This window comes from Rattus norvegicus, chromosome 14, assembly GCF_036323735.1.
Source record: "Rattus norvegicus strain BN/NHsdMcwi chromosome 14, GRCr8, whole genome shotgun sequence".
NCBI lineage: Eukaryota > Metazoa > Chordata > Mammalia > Rodentia > Muridae > Rattus > Rattus norvegicus.
The window spans coordinates 73,313,732-73,334,716 of record NC_086032.1 but is presented as its reverse complement, the minus strand read 5'-3'; the positions used below and the strand labels follow the sequence as shown (position 1 = coordinate 73,334,716).

Below are 20,985 nucleotides of genomic sequence, written 5' to 3'. Positions count from 1 at the left end.
TGATCTGGGTGTGGTAGTGTACACCTTTAATTCCAACACTTCAGAGGCAGAGGTAAATGAATATCTGTAAATTCGAAGTTCTCTGGTTTATCATAGTCTATCCCAATTATAGAAACGGATGTCAAGTTGCCCACAATTCTAGGGAGAACATACAGAGGGGTCCTGTTTGGAATGTTTCTAAACTTGACCCTCTGTATACCATCCCTTCTCTGATTTGACTATGTTCCTTAGCTGGATCAACTGTATCGAGTAGACTAGTATTTGCTATTTGAGGCAGGGCACTACATTAGAAGTATAGCCTAGAACTCCCTATATAGACCTAGTTAACAGTTTTTCTCTTGCCTCAGCCTTCCCAGTGCTGGGATTCTAAGCACAAGACAACATACCTGACTAGTATAATATACGTATTTTTGGTTAACTCTGTTAGGTTTCTTAGGAAATCAGTTTTCCAAGGGTGCTGTTTAGGTCCCTCAAATTTCTAACTGGTGGTAGAAGTGAGGGCAGCCTTCGCGCTTGTATTCCACCAAGTATCATTCACACAGAAATAAAAGTCTGTGTACACTGTCTTCTCTCAATTTTGTAACAGCATCAAATGATGGCTTGTTGAGGGCTGGGAACATATACAAGGATAATTAAACAGACAACCCTGCAGCTCAATCAGTAGCCAATCTTGCAATCACAAGGTAGCAGGCTCTAGTTATGCCACACAGTCAGGAAGTAGCCATTAGAACAGAATGCAAATAATGCTTACAAAAATATCATAGAGATATTGAGAAAAATGCATTACCCTTACCTTCTGATGTAATCTCTCCTTCTTCCATGCTCTCAGACATGACAACTTCCTCCTCTGTGTCTTCTTCAAAAGATGAAAGGTCACTGGTGTGGACAGAACTAACTGTGATATCAGTGAGACCATCCACATCAGAATCTACCAAAGAACAATCTTTAAGAAAAACATGAAGCAAAGTAAACAACTGAGCACAAGAATGTATTTAAAGCCTAAGCCCTCAGTATTAGAAATTTCCTGCTTTAAACAATAAGTTTAGCTATCAGAAAGAAAAGCAGCTATCTTAATAAAATACAAAGGTAAAATAGTCACTTGCAACAATAACTATTAATTTATAATGTAAGGCTATATACAAATGTAGATTTTAAGTAACTATTATTATTACTACCTGGTTTTTGAAAATTAGTATACATGATATAAGTTGCTTGGAACAGTGTGGAAAAAAATGATAATATAAATTACAAAGTTTGTAGCTTTTCTGTTAATTTTTTGGTGAATAGAGACATCAGTATAGTAAAGAAATTATATCTATTTCCTGCCTGCCATCCAGCCCAAATGGGGCAGAATGATTTAGCTCAGGCTAGCCTGGACCCTGCAATAGACATGTCCAGTGCTAAGATTACTGCAGGGTGCCACCATGCACAGCTTATTACTTTTACTGTTTTGCAAGTTTTGACATGAAAACACCAAAACAAATCATTACAATCAAAACCAAATATGACACTGTCCCTCTTCCTGTAAGGAACAATCTGCTCTTGAAACCATGTGGCTTATCCATGTACCTTCTTTTGTCCCCTCTGCAGCCCTGGCTCTGCTGCTGATCTTTTCAGAAGGAAGCTTCGTGCTCTCCGCTTCTCTGTCCTTGGCCTGCCTCTCATCTTTCACTTTCTGTGTGTCTTCATTCCTTTTAGAGTGATCAATTTTTTTTTCAGTCTTTTCCTTCTTTTCTTTCTTTCTTTCTCCTTTCTCATTACCATCTGGTTTCTTTTCTCCTTTGTCCGTTGATTTAATTTTTGGGTCACTGTTTTCCTGCTGAGCATCCTTACTTAGGAACAGTAAGCTATTCTCTTTCGTATGATTTTTAGTTTCTTCCACTGGACATGGGAGATCATTGGGTTCTTCTGACTTGGGAGCAGTTTCTAGCCCCTCTCCTCCAGAATCAGGGGTAACCTTTTCTCTCTCAGCCCCATCCTCTGAGCCTCTCTCCTTGTCTGTGCTAATGTCAGTGCTTGGCTGAGATGAGAGTTTTCTGGATATTCTCTCACTGGCCTTGGCATTTGACATTTCAGTTGAAGCTCTGGCGGCAGCGTTAGCTTCTTGGTTAAGAGAAGTTATGGTTTCCAAGATTGACATGGCATCACTGGCTACATTAGCACTGGGCCCAGGAGCAGGAGCACCTTCAAGGAGAAGATAGGACTTGGAATTAATGTATGAAAAAGTACATCCCTCTACTTCATTGACACTACACACAACTGTTATAAGGTGAGCAGAAACACATGTTCCTGTAGGCTTTTCAGGTACAATGCTGGTACACATACTAAAAAATTTCTATCTCCTGAGTACATAGTGTCTTACAGGAAGGATGCCAACACATCTGAGAACATTCCACTTGTGAAAAAAATGTCTTTACTATTTCAGTTGCCTTCTGTCTTATAGCAAGTGTGCACACACACAAACTCATCATTACTACAATGCTTTCTGAAATTAATTTCAAAATAGAAATGTCTTGCCAGTTGGAGAACTTGAGCAATATTGAAAGTACATATAATTTCATTAGAGTAGCAAAATGGAGCAATATATTAAAAACCAAACCTCTCCATCCAGGCAATCAGAACAAGGAAAGCCTGGGAACCGACAAGAGAAAAGCAAAGCACCTTGGGTAATGACAGAGGACTCCAGCTTCTCATCATCAGGAGCTGTGCTGCCAGCTGTTTCCTCTTTGTGATTCAATGTGGCCAGAAACTCATGCACAGCTTTTTCTACCTGAGGCCTGAATGTGTGGTTGATCTTTGGATCCACAACCTGAGAAATAATTCGGTCAATACCAGACTCCAGCATTCCTGATCTGAAATACAAGCAATTCACAGAAAGGTAAAAAAAAAAAAAAAAAAAAAAAAAAAAATAATTTTATATTATTTGCACAAACTATTTTAAAGAAAATAGTATCTACATGTGTTCAACCTTCATTATTCTATTTGGGAAAGTTAATACAGTAGTGGTTTTAGGCATGCTATACTACAAAGACATTTGTAAACCATCCACCAATGCATCCCTGGTAGAAAGACTAAAACACAGAAAAGGTCTCTGGCGTTGCTGCAGTGCTGAAGAGCATGAAGGAGGTGGTACCTCTCTCAACCTCCATCCCTGGAACATAAGAGGGCCTCACGACTGATGAGTTCCAGGCCTAGTAATCTTGACTCTGAAATGTTTTCTTAAAAATAGAAAATATAAACTTTTTGCAAGTCTTTGAGTTTTTAGTTAAGGTAAAGAATATACACAAGGCATAATTTCATCAAATTGATAAACAAGAAACAAGGAAAACAAAATAAAACTCAACATGTCTGGCTTTCCTTTTTATTACCTTCCTGTTATAAAATAGGATGATTTAGCCATTTAAAGACGTAGGTTATGAATGTCTTCTACATAAAATGCACCATACTGGCCACCAGGCAACTACAAACCAGACCTGGACCCTGTGTTGGTTAAAGATACAGACACAATTAAAATACAAGAGGCTAGACATGAACACACACAATCTACTGTGGGGAAAGAGAAGAGTAAGGCAGTATTGGCTATGTCCACAAGAAGGTGGAATACTGCAGAAAGAGAAGCCATTGAGCTGAGTCTTGATGTGTAGAGAGGAAGGGAGGGAAGTAACTGTAAGTCTAAGGACCCAGAGGGCACACAGGCACGACAAGAACACCTAAGCAGCACTTGTGTAAAAGGACATCTGAGCAAGATAGAGTTAAGATCACATCTCTTCTTAGAATGCACTAGGAGGAGTCAAAATGCCCAGGACAGTGTTGGGAGACCGAGGCAGTAGACACCTCCTGCTTCTTGGCCCCCATCTTTCTAGATAGAGTGGGTGAGGAGGTGTTATCTTTACACTGTCAAATGCTGTTTCTGAGTGTACCTGTCTGGTGAGGGTGGACTGCATTTTCAATTCCTGAGGCACTTTGAAGCCATGTGATAACATAATTCTATTTATGTGGGACATAAAGAAAAATGAGCTGACATGCAACAAAGTAGGTTACCTGCTTTTTCAAGTTACAAAATTAAAGAACAGAATGCAAATCCTGAAAACAGTGCTATATCTTGAAGGTCTTTTTGACCCCTTTAAACATGAGTTGCAAATGTGGCACAAAGAACCACTAAAACGTTTTTGCTGCAAGGTATAAGTACAAAGGCATAAAATTAAAGAATAAAACCCACTGAACCCAAAAGTGCTGCTTCAGTTACCTTTCTCTGTTTTGCCTATATTTTGGCTTCTTGTCCTGTAAACAAAAATACTCTTAAATTTAGTCTTTCTTCCCATGGAGGAAGATCTTATGCAAAAATCGGGTCCACATCTACTGGTCCACTGCTTTGTAGACTCACTGCCTTAGGTACTCCCTAGCTGCCACCTCAGAGAGACAAGTCTCAGCTCTAGGTCCATAGGTAAAGTCAAATGCTGACCACAGAAACCTTCCTGTTTCGAGTTACTTACCTGTAGACCTGGTTAGTGCATGTCTGTAATACCAACTACTGGGGAGGTTGAGGAGGATAATCACAAGTTTATGACCAGCCTGAGAAACAGGGAAATTTTAGGGTAAGAGTTCAAGGTCCTCCTGGGCAAATTTGGAGACTTTTCCTCAAAATAAAAACAAACAAAAAGGGCTGAGGCAAGATGGTAGATGCCTGTAATTCCAGCATTCTAGTTCAAGGCCAGCCTGGGCTACATATAGAATATGAGATTCATGGCTACATACGGCGACCCTACTATTTTTTTAAAGTCCCTCAGTGATAAGGTGCTTATTTTTGCACATATGACAACCAGGATTCTACCTCTAGTACTGGGGGGAAAAAGTAAATATATAAGTAAAAAACATTCTTTCTCTTTTAACCCTTTCTTTCTCTTTTAAAATTTTGTCCAAATCATTACTGAAAGCTATCTAGCATTTTCAGATTTTGCAGCATGAATACACAGAGTGAAAATTTCCTTCCTTCTGAATAAAAAGATAAGCTTTAAGTTGCTGACAGTAGTCCATTTGTTCTATAGAAATGGTAAATGTGATGGTTTGTCTGCTAAGTACTTCCTTAAGTGTGTGTGAAAACCTGCTGGAGACTACAGTTATTTATAGGGCTAGTCCATCCATACAGTCTGAGTTTGCATACAACTAAAGAACCCTTCACTAACCGGGCACAGTAGTGCACATGTACTCTAAGGCAGAGGGAGGTGGTATGAGTTTCTAGCCTGGTCTACAGAGTGACTTTTAGGATAGCCGGCGCTACATAGTGAGACACCCTGTCTCAAAAAAACAAACAAAACAAAACAACAAAAAAGAGATACCCTATCTCAAGAAAACAAACAAAAAAATCAACTGTAACAAAATCCTTCTCTAAGGAAAACTTCAATATGATACTGCTTCTAACATAAAGATTTGCAAATGGAGCAAGCAAGATGTCTCAATGGTTAAAGCTCTTGCAGTACAAGCCCAATGACCTGGATTCCACTGTAGATTTTCTTTGACTTCCATATCCACAGGGTAACGAGGGGACAATGTACAGAAGTCTCAGGAAGAGTGGCTGTGAATTCCCAGAATACGGCTATTCTCCTTCCCAGTCTTTAGTCTCACAGTGTTCTTTCACTCATCGCTGCCAGTTTTGGGCTTCCTTACCTTTTACCAGGCATGAAACTGTGGTCAAGATGTCTTTTATTGTACTAGTGCTGCAAGTGATTTCTCACATTTCCCTCACCTAAAATCAAATGACAGTTTCCTTCTTAAGAGATCTTGCACACTAATGTATAAATAAAAACACCAGAAAACTGTTCTTTTTGAGACTCTCAACACTGGATAATAAAATAGTGCAAGATTTGCTGGATCCTGTGAACTGGTTCGGCACTGTAAAGATACCCTTCTCCCGAGAAGAGTGCAAGAGCCTTCTAAGTGGGATGGGAATGAAGCAATGCAATCATCTGTAGACGGCCACATCGAGGAAGTGTGGGAACAGAGCCTTGCATTATCAGTAGCACTGCATATAAATGTGAGTCAGGCACCACAGCTGCACCCCAGCTCCCACTCCTGTGCTACTTTGCTACTGAAGGACTTTGTGGAACTAAGGAGCCTTCTTGGCCTGTCATGCAACAGACTCCTTCTAGTATCTTCTTTTCAGGAAACAGCCTTGACTTTTTACCAAGAGGTATTATTGTTAAGCAGCCTTCTGATAGCATCTTTTGATCTCACCCAGACTTTTCGTAGCTTTTAAAACATAGACAAGAAGTCTAGTGCTGTTTCCTTTTCTTATGTGCAGGGAGACACCGCCTAAGCTCCCTGGTTCTGGGTTCCTAGCATTACCTGGGATAAATGAACTTTTTAGTGCATTTTTATTTCTGGGGCTTCCTACAGCTTGGAACTATCACACTACATGGGCTTGATACAGTACTATCACCTGTTTAAAGCCACACTTTATAAATGTTCTTGAGTATAAATATTTGTCAAAGCAGGAAGAATATGCACTCTTTAAACAACTGAGATAGAAAGCCTTTTTTGTCTTAGCAAATATTTATATTCAAAAACAAGCAGAAGACTGTAAATCAAGTTTGCCCTTTTTAAAAGTAAATATTTCAGACTTTCTAAATATTTCAGCCTTTATTCTTTGTGTCTTATGCTGATGCAAAAATGACTGAAGAGAAAATTCTTTTATCTAGCTACATGCTGAATATATTAGAAGACAACACCTATAATCAAGAGATTTTTTTTTTAAATTTCAGAGCTGTGTCATGTTTTACTTGTTAAACAAGAAAATAGTCATTAATGTAACTGTCTAGGACATTATAGCATTTACATCTATTAATATTTACATAGAGTTTTTTGGGATGGTTTTCCTTTAAGTCGTGCTATTTCTTTTCTCAAGTATTTAAATACAACTATAAGTCTACAGAAAAAGAAGAGTTAAAGTTTATAAAAGAAATAGAAATTATGAGGCCATACTCTAAAACTACTGGACTAAGTCATATTAAACTTCCAAAAGCACCGACATGAGGAGAACATATGTCCATTTGCTTTTGGACAAAGTAAACAATGGCATTTTAAACCTAGCCTATGCCCTGAACTCAGACTTACTTCAGAACTTGCTGTCGGATATTGTTTCTCAGTTGGTTCTTGTTGAGGTGGGGACTCCATGTATGAGTTGCCAAGTGGTTTGCAACGAAGTTGTCAACTCTCTGCCTCAGATTCTGATAGGCAGGCTAGAAAGAAAAACAGAACAAACCAAAAACCCATAAATGCTAGAAACCTTTAATTCATACAATATTGAAAACCAGTTCAGTAATTTTAACATAACATAATAACATTTTTCATAGTCCTAAGGTTTCTTATAGTTGATGGAAAGTTTCACAGTTAAAACTTACAAATAAAGTTTATCTAAGACAAGTTGTAAGTAGAGTTAAGATGAAGAAAACAACCCTTTTGTAGACAAAAAGACCCAACTAACCAAACAACAAACAAATAAAAAAACCCAGAAAATAAAACACAAAAGTTAATGTTAGAGGCCTTGAAACAAAGAGAGAGAGGAAAAAAGTCCTGAAAAAGATTGTGGCAATGTTATTTTAATGTCCCTCTTGCTTGCTTTAAGAATGACAGTAAGATTCTCTTCATATCTGTCCCAAACACTGCAGTACTGGAGTCAGATAGTTCAGTGAGCCTGTTGATTGATTGGCAGATTCTCTAGATCTCTACGGAATGAAAGCAGAGACCTGAGCTTGAAGGAAATGCATCACCTCCAGAGATCTCCCCCAGAGTATGAAAGGTTAAAACTGGCTGAGGAAGGCGTGGTTGGTTGGATGCTATAAGAGCTGCATGAGCAAGAAGTGTTTGCACACTCAAGAGGCCTTGAGAAGGGGTGGTGCAGACTCCCTGGAAAGATCTGACAGGAGAATTAGAGGTGGACTGAGGGTCCAGTACAATGTCCAGTACACCGTTTTCAATTTAAGTTTAAATAAAATTTAAATTTCATATCTGCTGCTATATTTATAAAAGCTTCCAAATAAATGGTCTGTATTCATTCAAACAGATAACAAAAGTTAAAAAAAAAAAAAAAAGAATGTGGCATATGACCTACCTGGAAAATTAGTTTCAAAGTTGCATGATGTAACTAGGGGTGAGAATGCCCTTTGTGGACAGAGCCAATAACAAAAGAAAAGAATCACTGGACTAGAAAACAATATGTCAGAAGTACTAGGGAAACCCATATATTGGTAGTCTAATGTAGTTAGCGAAGAGAGTCCAGTGACATCAGAAATAAAGCTGGAAACAGGCTGGGACTTGGTACTTGTACAAGATTTGAGAATGGCCATTCATTACACATATGAACACAGTGGTTGAACAGCTATGTGTAAGCAGACACAAAACTTACCTGGAAAAGTATGCAATAACTGAAATAATGAAGGTCTGTGGTGGTAAGATATGAGGTACGAGTTATAGACTTATGAGAAATTCCTCAGGGACAGACCACTGAACTATACACTAAATATGGGGTAAAAGTAGTTCTCAAGCAGGAATGATTTTAACCTCTCTTCCCTCCAGGGGGAATTTGGCAATGTCTAAAGCACTGTAGATTATTACTGAGGAGAGAGGGCAGGAATGCCACTGAATACTCCACACAGCTCAGGGCAGACCCTACAAGTAACCAGCCTAAAAGGTCCACACTGTCTAAGGTTAGAAACTCTAACTGCCCATTTCTTGCCCCTCCTTCCCACCAAAGGTGGAGGGGGGTGGGAGGAGAGCAGAGGAGGATGAAAGATCAAGTCTTTATTTGAGAAATGGTGGTGAGGGTGGTGGTGGCACAGAGGCAGGTGAATCTGAGTTCCAGGCGAGCCTGCTCTACAGAATGAGTCACAGGGCAGCTAGGGCTACATCTTGTCTTGAAAAACAAAACAAGGGGTTGGGGATTTAGCTCAGTGGTAGAGCGCTTGCCTAGGAAGCGCAAGGCCCTGGGTTCGGTCCCCAGCTCTGAAAAAAAGAACCAAAAAAACAAAACAAAACAAAACAAAACAAAAGCAAACAAAAAAGTTAGACTCTTTAGCTGGGCTGCAGCAGTGTGTGCAGCAATCCTCAGCACTCAGGAGGCAGAGGCAGGGGGATCTCTGAGTTCCAGGACAGTCAGGGCTATGCAGAGAAAGCATGTCTCAAAACCAAAACACAATAAAACAAAACATAAGGGTCCTTACCTACATCAGTCCCTTCATCTACTCATTCAGGGTTATCTTTGCTTATCTGTCTTTTACCCATTCAATATAAGTTAGTGACCTGGAAGGATTTTAGGGAAAATAGAGCAGCACCACTCTGTGCCACTTCTCTCTCTCCCTCCTACAAAAGCTGCTATCCCAGTAAGCAATTCTCACATAACCATTCCCTCTACTCGTCCACCTGACAAAGTTCTCGCCTTAGAGCTCATTCTTTGCATCCAAAGTGAGCTTATTATCCACCATCCTTTCACACTCCTGCCATCTTCTATACATACCACCACTTAGCAATTCGTGTAGGGCACTGTACTTTTGCATCTCTGGTCCACACTGCTTGGCACGCCAGTGATAACTAGGTACTACCTCCCACAGAATTTAAGGTCCTAGCCTTATGCAATGCTCTTCCATCACTTTCAATTTTCAACTTTTGTTTTTTTCTCTTCCCTAGGAAAATCACCCAATTACTTATTCATGCCTCTCTTTACTTACTCTAAATCAATGGGAAATTTTCTGTCTTTCTAACATTTATAACATGTATTTTTTTCTTTTAACAAGCATTTGGACTTGAATACATTTAGCTCTCTAGTCCCCTCAAAACAAATTCAAATTTCAGTTCCCCCACAAAGAACAATTTTTCTTGCTTATGGGTTTTTTTTTTAACCAGCAGGGCACAATGGTCCATGTCTGTAATCAGTATTTGCTGGGGTTTTGCAGGAGAACAGCAATTTCAAAGTCTACTCAGGCTATGTACTGGGTTCAAGGCCAGCTTGTGCTATATGGCAAGATCCTGCCTTAAATTTAAAGCCAACAAGTTCTTCTGGTCAGCAAAGTCTACAGGTCCTAGCAGATACATCAGAGGACGTTCAGAACCCATTTCCTACTATCTTTTCCAGCCTTGCTCCAAGGCTTCTCACATCCGACATTCCTGCCTGTCCATGCCTAACTCACATCCCTCTTCTGAGAGAGTACCTTAAATCTTCTAAAATTAGGGTTGCAAAACATTTGTAGTCCAAAGTTGACCAAGAATTATCACCTCATCTAAAATACAAGTCAGATCATTAACTTTTTCCCAAAACTCACAAACTTCTCACTACTAAAAAAAACCCTAAACAATTAGGCTGAGATCCACAATCCATTAGATTGGGGGTGGGAGGTGTACTTTCTCCTCCCAGCAGTTCTGGCTCAGGTCTTAGGCTCTACCTCTGCTATAGGGTTGGAAGGCATCCGTTTTCTGTTTGTTTTTCAATCCCTTCAAGGATAGTTCAAATAGTATCTTAACTCAAACCTTACCCAGAACAAATAGTAAGCCTTCTTATGCTTTTCCTGCTTTTTTCTTCTGCACAGAGCTGATTATAGACTACTTACTTTTTTTCCCTCTGCTAGGATAAACTGTGAAGCAGCAGGATTCTGGGTTACTGTTGCACTTCCAACTTCTAAACTATGTCTGTCACACAAGTTTGATCAGTGAATACTTACTTGATCCATGAACTAATTGACCAGAAGCCATTCATAATTGGGAAAGTATCCGAAACTACTTTTACTAGTCATCAAAAGAGAAGTTGAATTTTCTTGGTCCATCAAATTCTTGTCTGGACAGAATGCTGGGCCTCTTGCTTGCCCCTCTTCATTCTCCAGTTGGTAATCAATAAGAAGGGGGCAGGATGGCTCTCAAGCCACACAGCTTGAGTCAGTCACCTGATGACTAGCTGTCTAGAAGGCGCATCTTTAGTGGTGTAGCTGGATTTTGGAGCTGTCCAAGGCTACAGTCCTTCAAGTATGACGACTACCAGGAGAGTTATGTTTTATGGCTCCAGGAGTGGGAGTAGACACTGGTACCCCTCACCCCAGTGTGGATACACTGGATGAACCCAGGGCTGTTACACATGTATGTGACTGACATAATCCGCTGACTGTTCATAGCCTATACACCACAGGGGAGACTTTTAGGTAGAAAGCAGAGCAGCTTTTCATCTTCAGGTATGAAGAATACCATACTTCCTATAAGTGGCAGATGATACCTAGAGTTCATTTGCATGAATAGGGAATATTGCCTCTATTTTAGCCTACTCATTGTATTGTTATAAATGCTACAATCTTAAGTAGTATTCTTTTGCATTTTACATATTAGAAAAAATAGAAATGTGACTTATTTATAAATATTTAGGTTAAAAACAACACAACTGTTATCTAAGGGAAAGGAAGGTATGGGGGAACAGAAACAACAGTAGGGAGTAGAAGAGAAACTGAATGATTATAGGGGAGATTCAGCAACTATGCCCCGCTGTGCTGCTCTCTGGGAAGAGCGTCTTTTCTGTTACATTCTTATCTAGCTTTAAGCTTTCTTATCTAGAGAAGAACATTCTGTGGTCCCTCAACTCTCTATACAAAGCACAAGGCTGAACCTCATGAAACTGCCTACAGTCACCCACTGTCAACTACTGAAAAGAGCACTTTACTGTGCCCATTTGAAGAGAAAGGCCACGTTCCTTACTTACACTGTCATACCAACTTTTCTTCTTTCCCCAAGAAACATTTTAAAAATCTACTTTTGGAAGATTGGGCAGGGATACCACAGGCAACAGTAGTATTTAATGGAGACAGGATAAATAAAAGGCTCAATTGTAAAGACTGCACCTGTCATCAAAATATTAAAACATTAAATTTATTAAACACGATATACAGTGACAACACAGATACACAGATTTCTGAGAACATTAATGTGTAATATCCACTTGTTACTTGCAAACAACTAGCTTTATATGAGGGAACGTTTACCTGACCATGCCTAATATTTCCCCATTAAAATATTTTTCAAAAGGCAACAGCAATGACTATAATATGGCTGTGATAGCTCCTAAGCAAGGTAAGATTATACTTTCTATACACACCCAATTAATTGAAGTCCCTGTAAATAAAACCTACATTTTGGAAAGGCTAAGGGAATGGGCCCAGGACCAGAGTCCTTGTATTAGATATCCTCAAGTTCTTTGGAGGAATTATTATAGAGGAGATGGCAGAACTGTGTGCAGGTGACCTCAAAGCCCAAGGATGTGAAGGTGCTGCAAACAACCCCCTTTTAAAGAAACCAGGTTCTTCAGACTTGACAGGCCGAAGAAAACCTTCCATTATCACAACTCCAATCCAATGGACCAACCCACATTGCAGCAAAAATAAACACATACACCCCCAAACAAAACCAAATGAAAGCAACCAAAACCCCACAAGAGGAAGCAACACTTCTTCCTTCTCCCGCTTCCAACATACTCTCTAGCTTTTCACTAACTTCACTCATTGCTTGGTCCCGCATCCTTGGATCGCTGCCAAGATGACAGCTTACCTGCAAAGCACCGTTCTGTCTCAGTGCCTATATCCCCTTCATTTTGGTTAGGGAACCTTTCTGCTGACCCTTGCCTCACGGGCCTCAATCTCCTAACGCACACCCCCCCACCCCCTTCCCCCCGCGTGTCCTTCTTTCACTTCAGCAAGTTGCTGTCACATTTCTTCTCCTGGAATTTTCAACCGAAAGGCTGGCTCCATCCTTCCCCCCCTCACTCCCGGCCCCTCTCTCCCTCTCTCTGCCTCTTCTCATCTTAGCAAGTTGACTTGACCTAACTTAGGCAGCCATTGCAAAAGACCATCCAGTCTCCCAACTCACTTTTTTTCTTTGCCTAGGTTTGCCTTCCTACCTTTGCAACTTTACCCGCCCCTCAACATCCAGCAAAACACATTGTAAACCATTCCTTTACCATTTTACGATATCTGCAAACGCAAAATCTGTGGTGTTCACAAGCCGAAGAAACTTTTGATAGGCAAAAAACAACTTAGCTGGAAAAAGTAAATAGACAGACCATGGGAAATAAGAATGAACACTAAACCGAGTCCCGCTTTCAAACCAGTCTCCCTAAGAACAACGACTTGATCTAGCTTACTACAGCGGTATAATTGCTGAGCCCAAGCAGTGCCTGGTACACAGTAGGTATTCAAGAAACACAAGCCCAAGAAAGGAACAGAGGGGCAAGGGAATGAATGAACATTCCAAGCCTTGCAGAGTGCATTGCACACCTCTGCAGGTCTAACAAACAAACAAATAAACAAACGAAGCGGCGGCTGCAAAAGGAGCCCTGTGCAAGACAGTCCCGAGGGTCCGGCCCGGGGAAAGTCGCCCCTCCGAGCACGCGGGACCCCACTCCCCGCGCCGCCCGCCGCTCCAGCCCCGCACCTTGGTGTCCACATCCGCCAGACAATCCCTGCGAAACTGGTCGAAAAGCCCCTGGCTCTTGAGGTGGTTTACAATCATGGCAACGAGCTGCGGGTCCCCGGAGCCAGCACCTGCGCCTCCCGGCCCGCTCGCTCCGGGGCCAGCTCCAGGGCCCGGTGGCGGCGGCGGAGGCTGTGGCTGAGGTGGCGGCGGCGGAGGCGCGGGCGGCGGGGGCTGCGGCTGCGGGTTGGTGGCCATGGCGGCCCGGGCTAGGGAGCGCGCGAGCCCAGGCGGGCAGGCTCTCTGAGGGAGGCGGCTACACAGGTCCCGCCGCCTGAGGGAAGCCAACGGGATGTTGTTACGGAACCAGCGGATCTAGAGCAACCCCGGAAGTGAAAAGGAACTGAGGGAAAGGAGGAAAAGGCGGTGACAGCGGCAACTAAATCCTAGCTACGGGGGCCGCGGAAGTCCAATTGCAGCCGCCTAGCGGCATGAGCGCCCTCGCGAGGCTGAGACGGGCGGAAGCAAGCTGTGGTGGCCACTGCTGTGGAGAAGCAGAACAGCTAAGATCTGGGTTGGAGGGTGCGCCCGCTAGCTTCAGCTCAGAGTAGGCTGGAACAAGGCTTGGTCTAGTTTCACTGTTGCGGCTGCTGAGTCCGCCGCAGTGCGAACCAGTCCTGGGACCAGCAGGCGAACTCTCCGAAGTCTAGGATTCGATCTGTTTCTTTTCGAGAATGGTACTTCAGGGTTTTCGCTTTTCTATTCCACCTACCCATCCTCGTTTTCCTTTATACTCTTTTAGTGTGTCTCTCTCGCTTGCTCCATCCTATAAGCCTCCCTTTACTGTCTCTTAAGGTAGGGTTTTAGCTACGAGAGTTTTGCTGCTCATTGTGGTAATAATGAGTGAAACTTGTATAGCGTTGTGTCTTAGGCATGGTGCATACACGCGTTAGGGCGTTTAGTCCTTGGATGACACTTAAGACTGAGTCCTGTATGTTCCGGTTAGTTTTATGTAAACTTGACACAAGCTAGTCATCCATGAGGAGGGCATCTCAGTCAAGAATGCCTCCCTAAGATCTGCTGGCTATAGGCAAGTCTGTGAGACATTTTCTTAATTAATGTAGTATTAATTTATTAATTGATGTAGGAGGGCCTAGTTCATAGGAAGGGGCCTACCCTTAGACTGCTGGTCCTGGGTTCTGTAAGAAAGTAGGCGGAGTAAGCTAGAGGGAGCAAGCTACTTTTCCATGGCCTTTGCCTTAGCTTTTTGCCTCCTGGTTCCTACCGTATTTGAGTTCCTGTCCTGACCTCCTCTGATGATGATAATGGAAGTATAAACCAAATCACACACCCCCTCCGCCCCCGCTCCCCAGTTGCTTTTGGCCGTGGTGTTTCATCATAGCGATAGTAATACTAGGACACTCTACTAATTCCAATTTGCACATCAGAATATCACATAAACACACGACTTACTCACCGGGGAAATCGCCTGACCCAGGACTGAGTTGTCTATAAAATCTGTTCTGGGTGGTGGGTCCTTGAATCCGGAGGCAGAGGCAGGCAAATCTCTTTAGTTCAAGGCCACTGTAGTTCAAGGTCTACAGAGTTAAAGGACAGCCAGAGCTACTCAGAGAATCTCTGTCTCAAAAACAAACAAAACAAAACATTAAAAAGAGACAAATAAAACAACAACAAAAGAAAACATGTAAAAAAACAGTCAAGTTTAAAGTGGTGTTAAGCATAATTTAATTGCTTGCTTCCTCCCCTCCCTTCCCCTCCTCTCCCCTTCTTTCTTTTTGAAACAAATCTAGTCATGTAGATTTCACTGGCTTTGAATTCACTGTTTAGATTCCACCTGGCTCTGTTTCCAGAGTGCTGGGATTAAAGATGTGTACCACTACACCTGCCTAGTATAATTTTTTTGTGTAATTAATTTTCAAAATAAGGTTTCACAACAAGATGAGATTATAATTTGTTTTTCCTTAGTGTATTAACAGTGAAATGCAGAATGTTAAGTGCTTCTTGTCAAGTGTGTATATAATATAAAAAGGTTTAGTGTTTATTTGGTATATAAGTATATATCTAATTAAATCAACTTTTCTAAAATAGCTGAGTCATCCATAAAACTAAAAAAAATCGCAAATGTAATTAGGGACAACAACTAAACTTTAAAAAATTAATACAAGGTAGTTGCTGCTAAAAAGAATTTAAGGGGCTGGACAGATGACTCCAGGCTAAGAGAACTGGTTACTCTTCCAGAGGTCCTGAATTCAGTTCTCAGAACTACATAGTGACTCACAACCATCTTTAATGGGGTCCAATGCACTCTTTTGGTGTGCATGAAGACAGCATATTTATATACATAAAATAAATATATATAATTTAAATAAAAATCTTTAAAAAATTAGAAATAATATTTTTTACATAATATATAAAATGTCCTAAATCATTTCCAAAATGTATGAAGGTATAAACTGATTGTAAATTAGATAATTCTCAATTAATTCTCTAAACTGAGTGATGTGGACTTATTGAAATCTTAGAAGTAGCATGCTGGTATACAGGAGTTCCATTTACACTGATCCCACACTCTAGATACAATGTATCTTGAGCAATGTTGTAACCTTGAAAAACATCCTGGACACATTGAAAAGAATCCAGGTCACTGATCTGTATTGTTGGCCTGTTTCAAAGGCATTTTTCTTTCTGTTTGAGGACAGATTCTAGGGCTGAATAATTACCCTAGAAGAAAAGGGAAGGGGGGATATTACAATTTTTATTTTTAGAAAGCTGTTTAAAGTAGTGTTTCTTGCTAGTGTCCCTGTTTGCTTTGTGTGCTCTGGATTGTTTCTTTAGAGTTATATATATATATATATATAAAAAATTTAACTTTACTTACTTGCTTTACATTCCCCCTCACTGCCCCTCTCCCAGTTATCCTATCCCACAGTCCCTCTCCTTCTCTGAGCTTGGGGGGATCCCTCAGGGCATTCCCCCAACCCTGGCACTTGAAGTCTCTCTGAGGCTAGACACTTCTTCCACTTATGCTAGACAAGGCAGCCCAGCTAATAGAACATATCTCATGTACAGGTAACAGCTTTTGGGATAGCTCCCTTTCCAGTTGTTCAGGACCCACATGATGGTCAAGCTGTACTTCTACTACAGATGAGAGGGGAGGCCCAGGTCCAGCCTATGTATGTTCCTTGGTTAATGGTTTAGACTCCAAGATCCTTAAAGGTCCAAGTTAGTTGACTCTGTTGGTCTTCCTGTGGAGTTCCTATCTACTTCAGGCCTGCAGTCCTTCCCCCTGTTCTTCCATAAGAGTCCCCAAGCTCCATCCACTGTTTGGCTTTTTGTCTAAGTCAGCTGCTGAGTGGAGTCTCTCAGAGGACAACATACTCCTGTCTGCAAGCATAACATAGTATTATTAATAGTGTCAGGGATTGGTGCTTGACCATCAGATGGGTCTCATTTGTACAAAGGAGAGCTACTGCTTTCTTGGAGTTAATTTTGTATCCAGTCACTTTACTGAAGGTGTTTCTCAGCTATAGGAGTATTCTGGTAGAATTTTATGTATACTATCATATTATCTGCAATAGTGAAATTTTGACTTCTTCTTTTCCAATCTGTATCCTCTTAATCTTCAGTTGTCTTGTGTGCTGGGTTAGAACTTCAAGAACCATATTGCAAAGATAGGAAGAGAGTGGGCAGTCTTGTCTTGTCCCTGATTTTAGTGGAAATGGATTAAGTTTCTCTCTATTTAGTTTGATGTTGACTCCTGGCTGTATATTGCTTAGATTATGATTAGTTATGTGCCCTGTATCCATTATTTTTCTAATATGTTTATCATGAGCAGGTGTTGGATTTTATCCAAAGCTTTTCCAGCATCTGATGAGATAATCATGTAATTTTTAAATTTTAGTTTGTTTATATAAGGGATTAAGTTGATGTGTCCCTGAATCACCTCGGATGAAGCCTACTTGATCTTGATGGATGATGTCTTTGATGTGTTTCTCTCTATGAAGTCAGGACAAGCAAAAATCATCAAAGAAAGCATGGTGAACCGAAGAAAACGCAATGAAGACCAGCCTCGGCGAAGCACAAGACCAGCATAGAGAGCCAGTATCCGAGCATTGTTCATGGTCTGTTGGGTTATACTTACAATCTGTCCAAACATCACATACCCTTTCATCAGACAGCGTCCAGAAAAACACCATGTGTCTGCTTCAGCAAAACATCCTGTCATAAGACAGCGTCCAGAAAAACACAAGACACAACTGAGTCTCCAAGGAAACCAGAAATCCCCACTTCGAGGAGTGACATTATTAGGAAGTGTAGCCTTATTGGAGGAAGTATGTCCTGTGGGTGGGCTTCGAGATGGCGCATGCTCAAACCAGGCCCAGTGTTTTACTCTTTTTCCCTGCTGCCTGCCAATTCAGATGTAGAACTCTCAGCTCCTCTCCAGTACCATGTCCGCCTGGATGCTGCCATCTTTCTCAGTGTGATGAGAATGGACTAAACCTCTTAAGCTGTAAGCAGCCCCAATTAAATGTTTTACTTTATAAAACTGTGGTTATAGTGTCTCTTTACAGCAATAGAAACCCTGAGGTAGAAGTTGATATCAGGAAATGAGGTATTGCTGTGATAGGGTGGTCCACGTTTTTGTTTGAATAAATGTGGAACATTTTGGGAATCTGGACTAGAAAAGCGATTGGACTTTCTAAACAAGGCTTAATGGGCCATCCTAGTAGGAGCTTAGAAAAGAGTGGTGATGAGTGTGATTTGCACTGTGGGGCCCAGCTCAAGAAGTTTCAGAGAAGGCACTTGCCAAGGAAAGCTGCTGATGGGGCGTGGAAAGAGCCCAAGAGAAAGACGTGTGTTAACAGCCAACGAAGCTGAAAGGATTTGGAGATTTTGAAGAGTGTTTGCGGTGATCTCTTCACACAGTGTCTCTTCACAGCAATAGACATTGCTAAGACAACTTCCTTTTAAAGACATGTCTTAAAATCATTTTAGTAAATTCAATTTGTTCTAACATTTCTAGTTCTAAAAGATGAAAGTTTTAAAGTTGCCCCCCTAGACACAAAGTTTAGAGCAGAAAACAAACAAACAAACAAACAGGTTAGGCCCCAGAATTATATGTTCCAAGAAGCCTCTCCTAGGGCTATAGAATAATTACATTGGCCAGCTCAACAGCTTTCTCCCAGAAACTAGCTGACCATAAATCTGAGAGAACAATCTTGAGAAGCAGGAAACAACTTCTCCTAGGAACTATCGGACCATGAAGTTAAACAATCTGAGAAGTAGGAGACAGCTTCTCCTAGGAAACAATCTTGGGGGACAGAGAGTTCTTCCTTGTGATTTTTCACTGTTATTCTACACACTTTCCAATGACGCCATCCCTGCCCCCTCGGGTTGTGGTTTCTCCCTTTAAATACCTCTTCTCCCAGCCTCTCGGGGTCGAACTCCACTGCCCCTGCGTGGGATACGAGTCTCGACCCCAGTGCACTGGTTGCTATCGATAAACCTCATGTGATTACAACAAGGACGGTCTTGTGTGAGTTCTTGGGGGGTTGCGTCATCCCGAGACTTGAGTGAGGGTCTCCCCACTCCGGGGGCCTTTCAGTTCAATATCTCTGTCTCACAGAGTTTACTATCATTTCATGAATTTGACAAGCCTACTGTCAATAGGAAGTGTAAGTGTTGACTGCTGTCTAACAATTTTACTATTTCTAAGAACAATAGCAATATAGTAATCCCACTGGTTAGTTCTAGTTAATATTCTTATTGTCATGGTATCCCCATGATGGAGTTTTGTACTAGAAGATTTAGAGTTTTAAAATTCTGAACTGTTTGGAACTTCTATTTTAATGAGGGAAGTGAATAGTTGAATATTTTAAATATCAAAATTTGAATCAAATAAAGAAGTCTGGACCACAAAAAATGGCTGTTTAGAGAATATAATATCCTCAGTTAAGCTTCAGTAAATAATGCGTCAGCAATATTCTTGTCAGTTAGAAAATTATAAAGAAAAATTCCAAGTCTCATGAAAGAGACTTGGTCTCTTTGTTTCTTTATCTCCTAAGTTTTAGAAGGTTTAAATATAAAAGTATCTCAATAAATAGTAATTATTAGATAGGTTACCAGAGGGATGCTGAGCTCAGCTATTCTTGGTTCTCAGTTGTTGATGTACTTGAAGATAAGTATTCTTATTGTACTTTCTAAGAATGCTCATATACTCATGTATAAGCAGACGCACACAGCAAGAATATCAAACCTCATAGGTAAAGTTTTCAGAATCACCTTTGTCCAGAGCTATCAGGGTCTCTTCTCCTTCCTGGCCTTCTCTTAAAAACAGATGCTAATTGCATACCCCATGGATGACACCCATGACTACTGTATACTTAATGGACTCAGTGGGTTTAAAATTTGAAAATGATAGAAGGAGGAGGACATGAAGTTTGGCAGTAGATCAGAAGGGAAACTGGAGGAGAGTTGGAGGCAGAGAGTGAGGACTAAAACTAGGTAATAATAATATTTTTACTTCGAAATAGGTTTTCTTCCCCTTGGGGATTGCTAGAGAATAGAGTAGAAGGAGAGAGTGATGAAGAGGGAGGCAATGGCAGAAAAGGAGAGAGTCGAGGGCTGAAAATGAGTTCTTCAGAATTCATCTTTAGTCTGACACAACTTCTAAAATATTTGGAATAATCTTGCTTTTATACATTTTTTAAAAAAACTGACATAATTTGCTAGACTCCTTCATCTAGGAATATAATTTTCCCAAAGTATGCAACTTGAATTACTACAATTATAAAATATAAGGTTAGCTAGAGTGTCAAATTGTGTTTTTTTTTCCTCCTTTACATCCTTCTTTGATTTTCAGTTTCCTTTTTTAGTGTCCCCCTATTTTATTCTATTTAATGGATCTTGTGTTTTTAAGTTGACTTAGTTGATAGATTTGCTCAAGTCTTATAAACTTGAAGTTAGAGTAAGATCGAGTATTAAGCATAATGCAATTTAGTTGGGATGGAACCTTTTTTTTTTAGATAGAGGACTTTTATCATATAAATATACCGCATACCAGTCACAGAAATGTGTACTCATTAGGCATGGTAATATAACATTTAGGTTGAAGCCTCAGCCTAAGATTTATGTGCTGCTTATGAAAATAGCTCACTTGGGTCTCGCTCCATTGCATTTTGGGGTTATCCTGTACATTTATGGGAACACAAAGTGGGTTGGGACACTGAGTGATCACTTCTTATTTTCTTTTCAATGCATCTAATAAGGAAGTTTCTTTTCAAACAGAGAAGAGGAGGGATAATATCTTAGGATCTCCTCTGGGGCCGTTATATCTCACCCTGACAATCCACTGTGTTGGGCCAGAGGGAATTTTCTTTACATTTTTAGTGTATTTACGATCAGCCACTCATTGAATTTCTAAATGAAAAGGTTCAAGATTGCAATGAGCAGAAGAGAAGGAAAACTACTCAATAATTAGAATATGTTGGAATATTAGCAGAAGGAAAAGTCTGAATGCTGGCAAACAAATGTTTT

General features: G+C 40.7%; 1 protein-coding gene and 1 long non-coding RNA gene across 9 annotated transcripts in view; one reads left to right on the top strand and one right to left on the bottom strand.

Annotated features, from left to right (window-relative positions):
• Bod1l1 (biorientation of chromosomes in cell division 1-like 1) overlaps positions 1-13,837 on the bottom strand; it is a 54,783-nt gene extending 40,946 nt beyond the window's left edge. For all 7 annotated transcript variants that reach the window (XM_039092813.2, XM_039092815.2, XM_039092814.2 and 4 more), the window contains exons 1-5: positions 13,450-13,837; positions 7,111-7,235; positions 2,662-2,852; positions 1,570-2,184; positions 794-943 (exon numbers count right to left, since the gene is read on the bottom strand). In XM_039092813.2, the coding sequence (XP_038948741.1) occupies positions 794-943; positions 1,570-2,184; positions 2,662-2,852; positions 7,111-7,235; positions 13,450-13,686 (1,318 nt within the window). In that variant the 5' untranslated portion in view covers positions 13,687-13,837. The remainder of the gene's footprint in view (positions 1-793; positions 944-1,569; positions 2,185-2,661; positions 2,853-7,110; positions 7,236-13,449) is intronic.
• LOC108352768 (uncharacterized) lies at positions 13,756-18,973 on the top strand. 2 transcript variants are annotated; one of them, XR_001841159.3, is made up of 2 exons: positions 13,756-14,165; positions 17,454-18,973. It is a non-coding gene; the product is annotated as an uncharacterized LOC108352768 (long non-coding RNA). The 2 variants fall into 2 exon arrangements; XR_001841158.3 differs by having other exon boundaries at positions 17,351-18,973.
• The last annotated feature ends 2,012 nt before the right edge of the window (positions 18,974-20,985 follow it).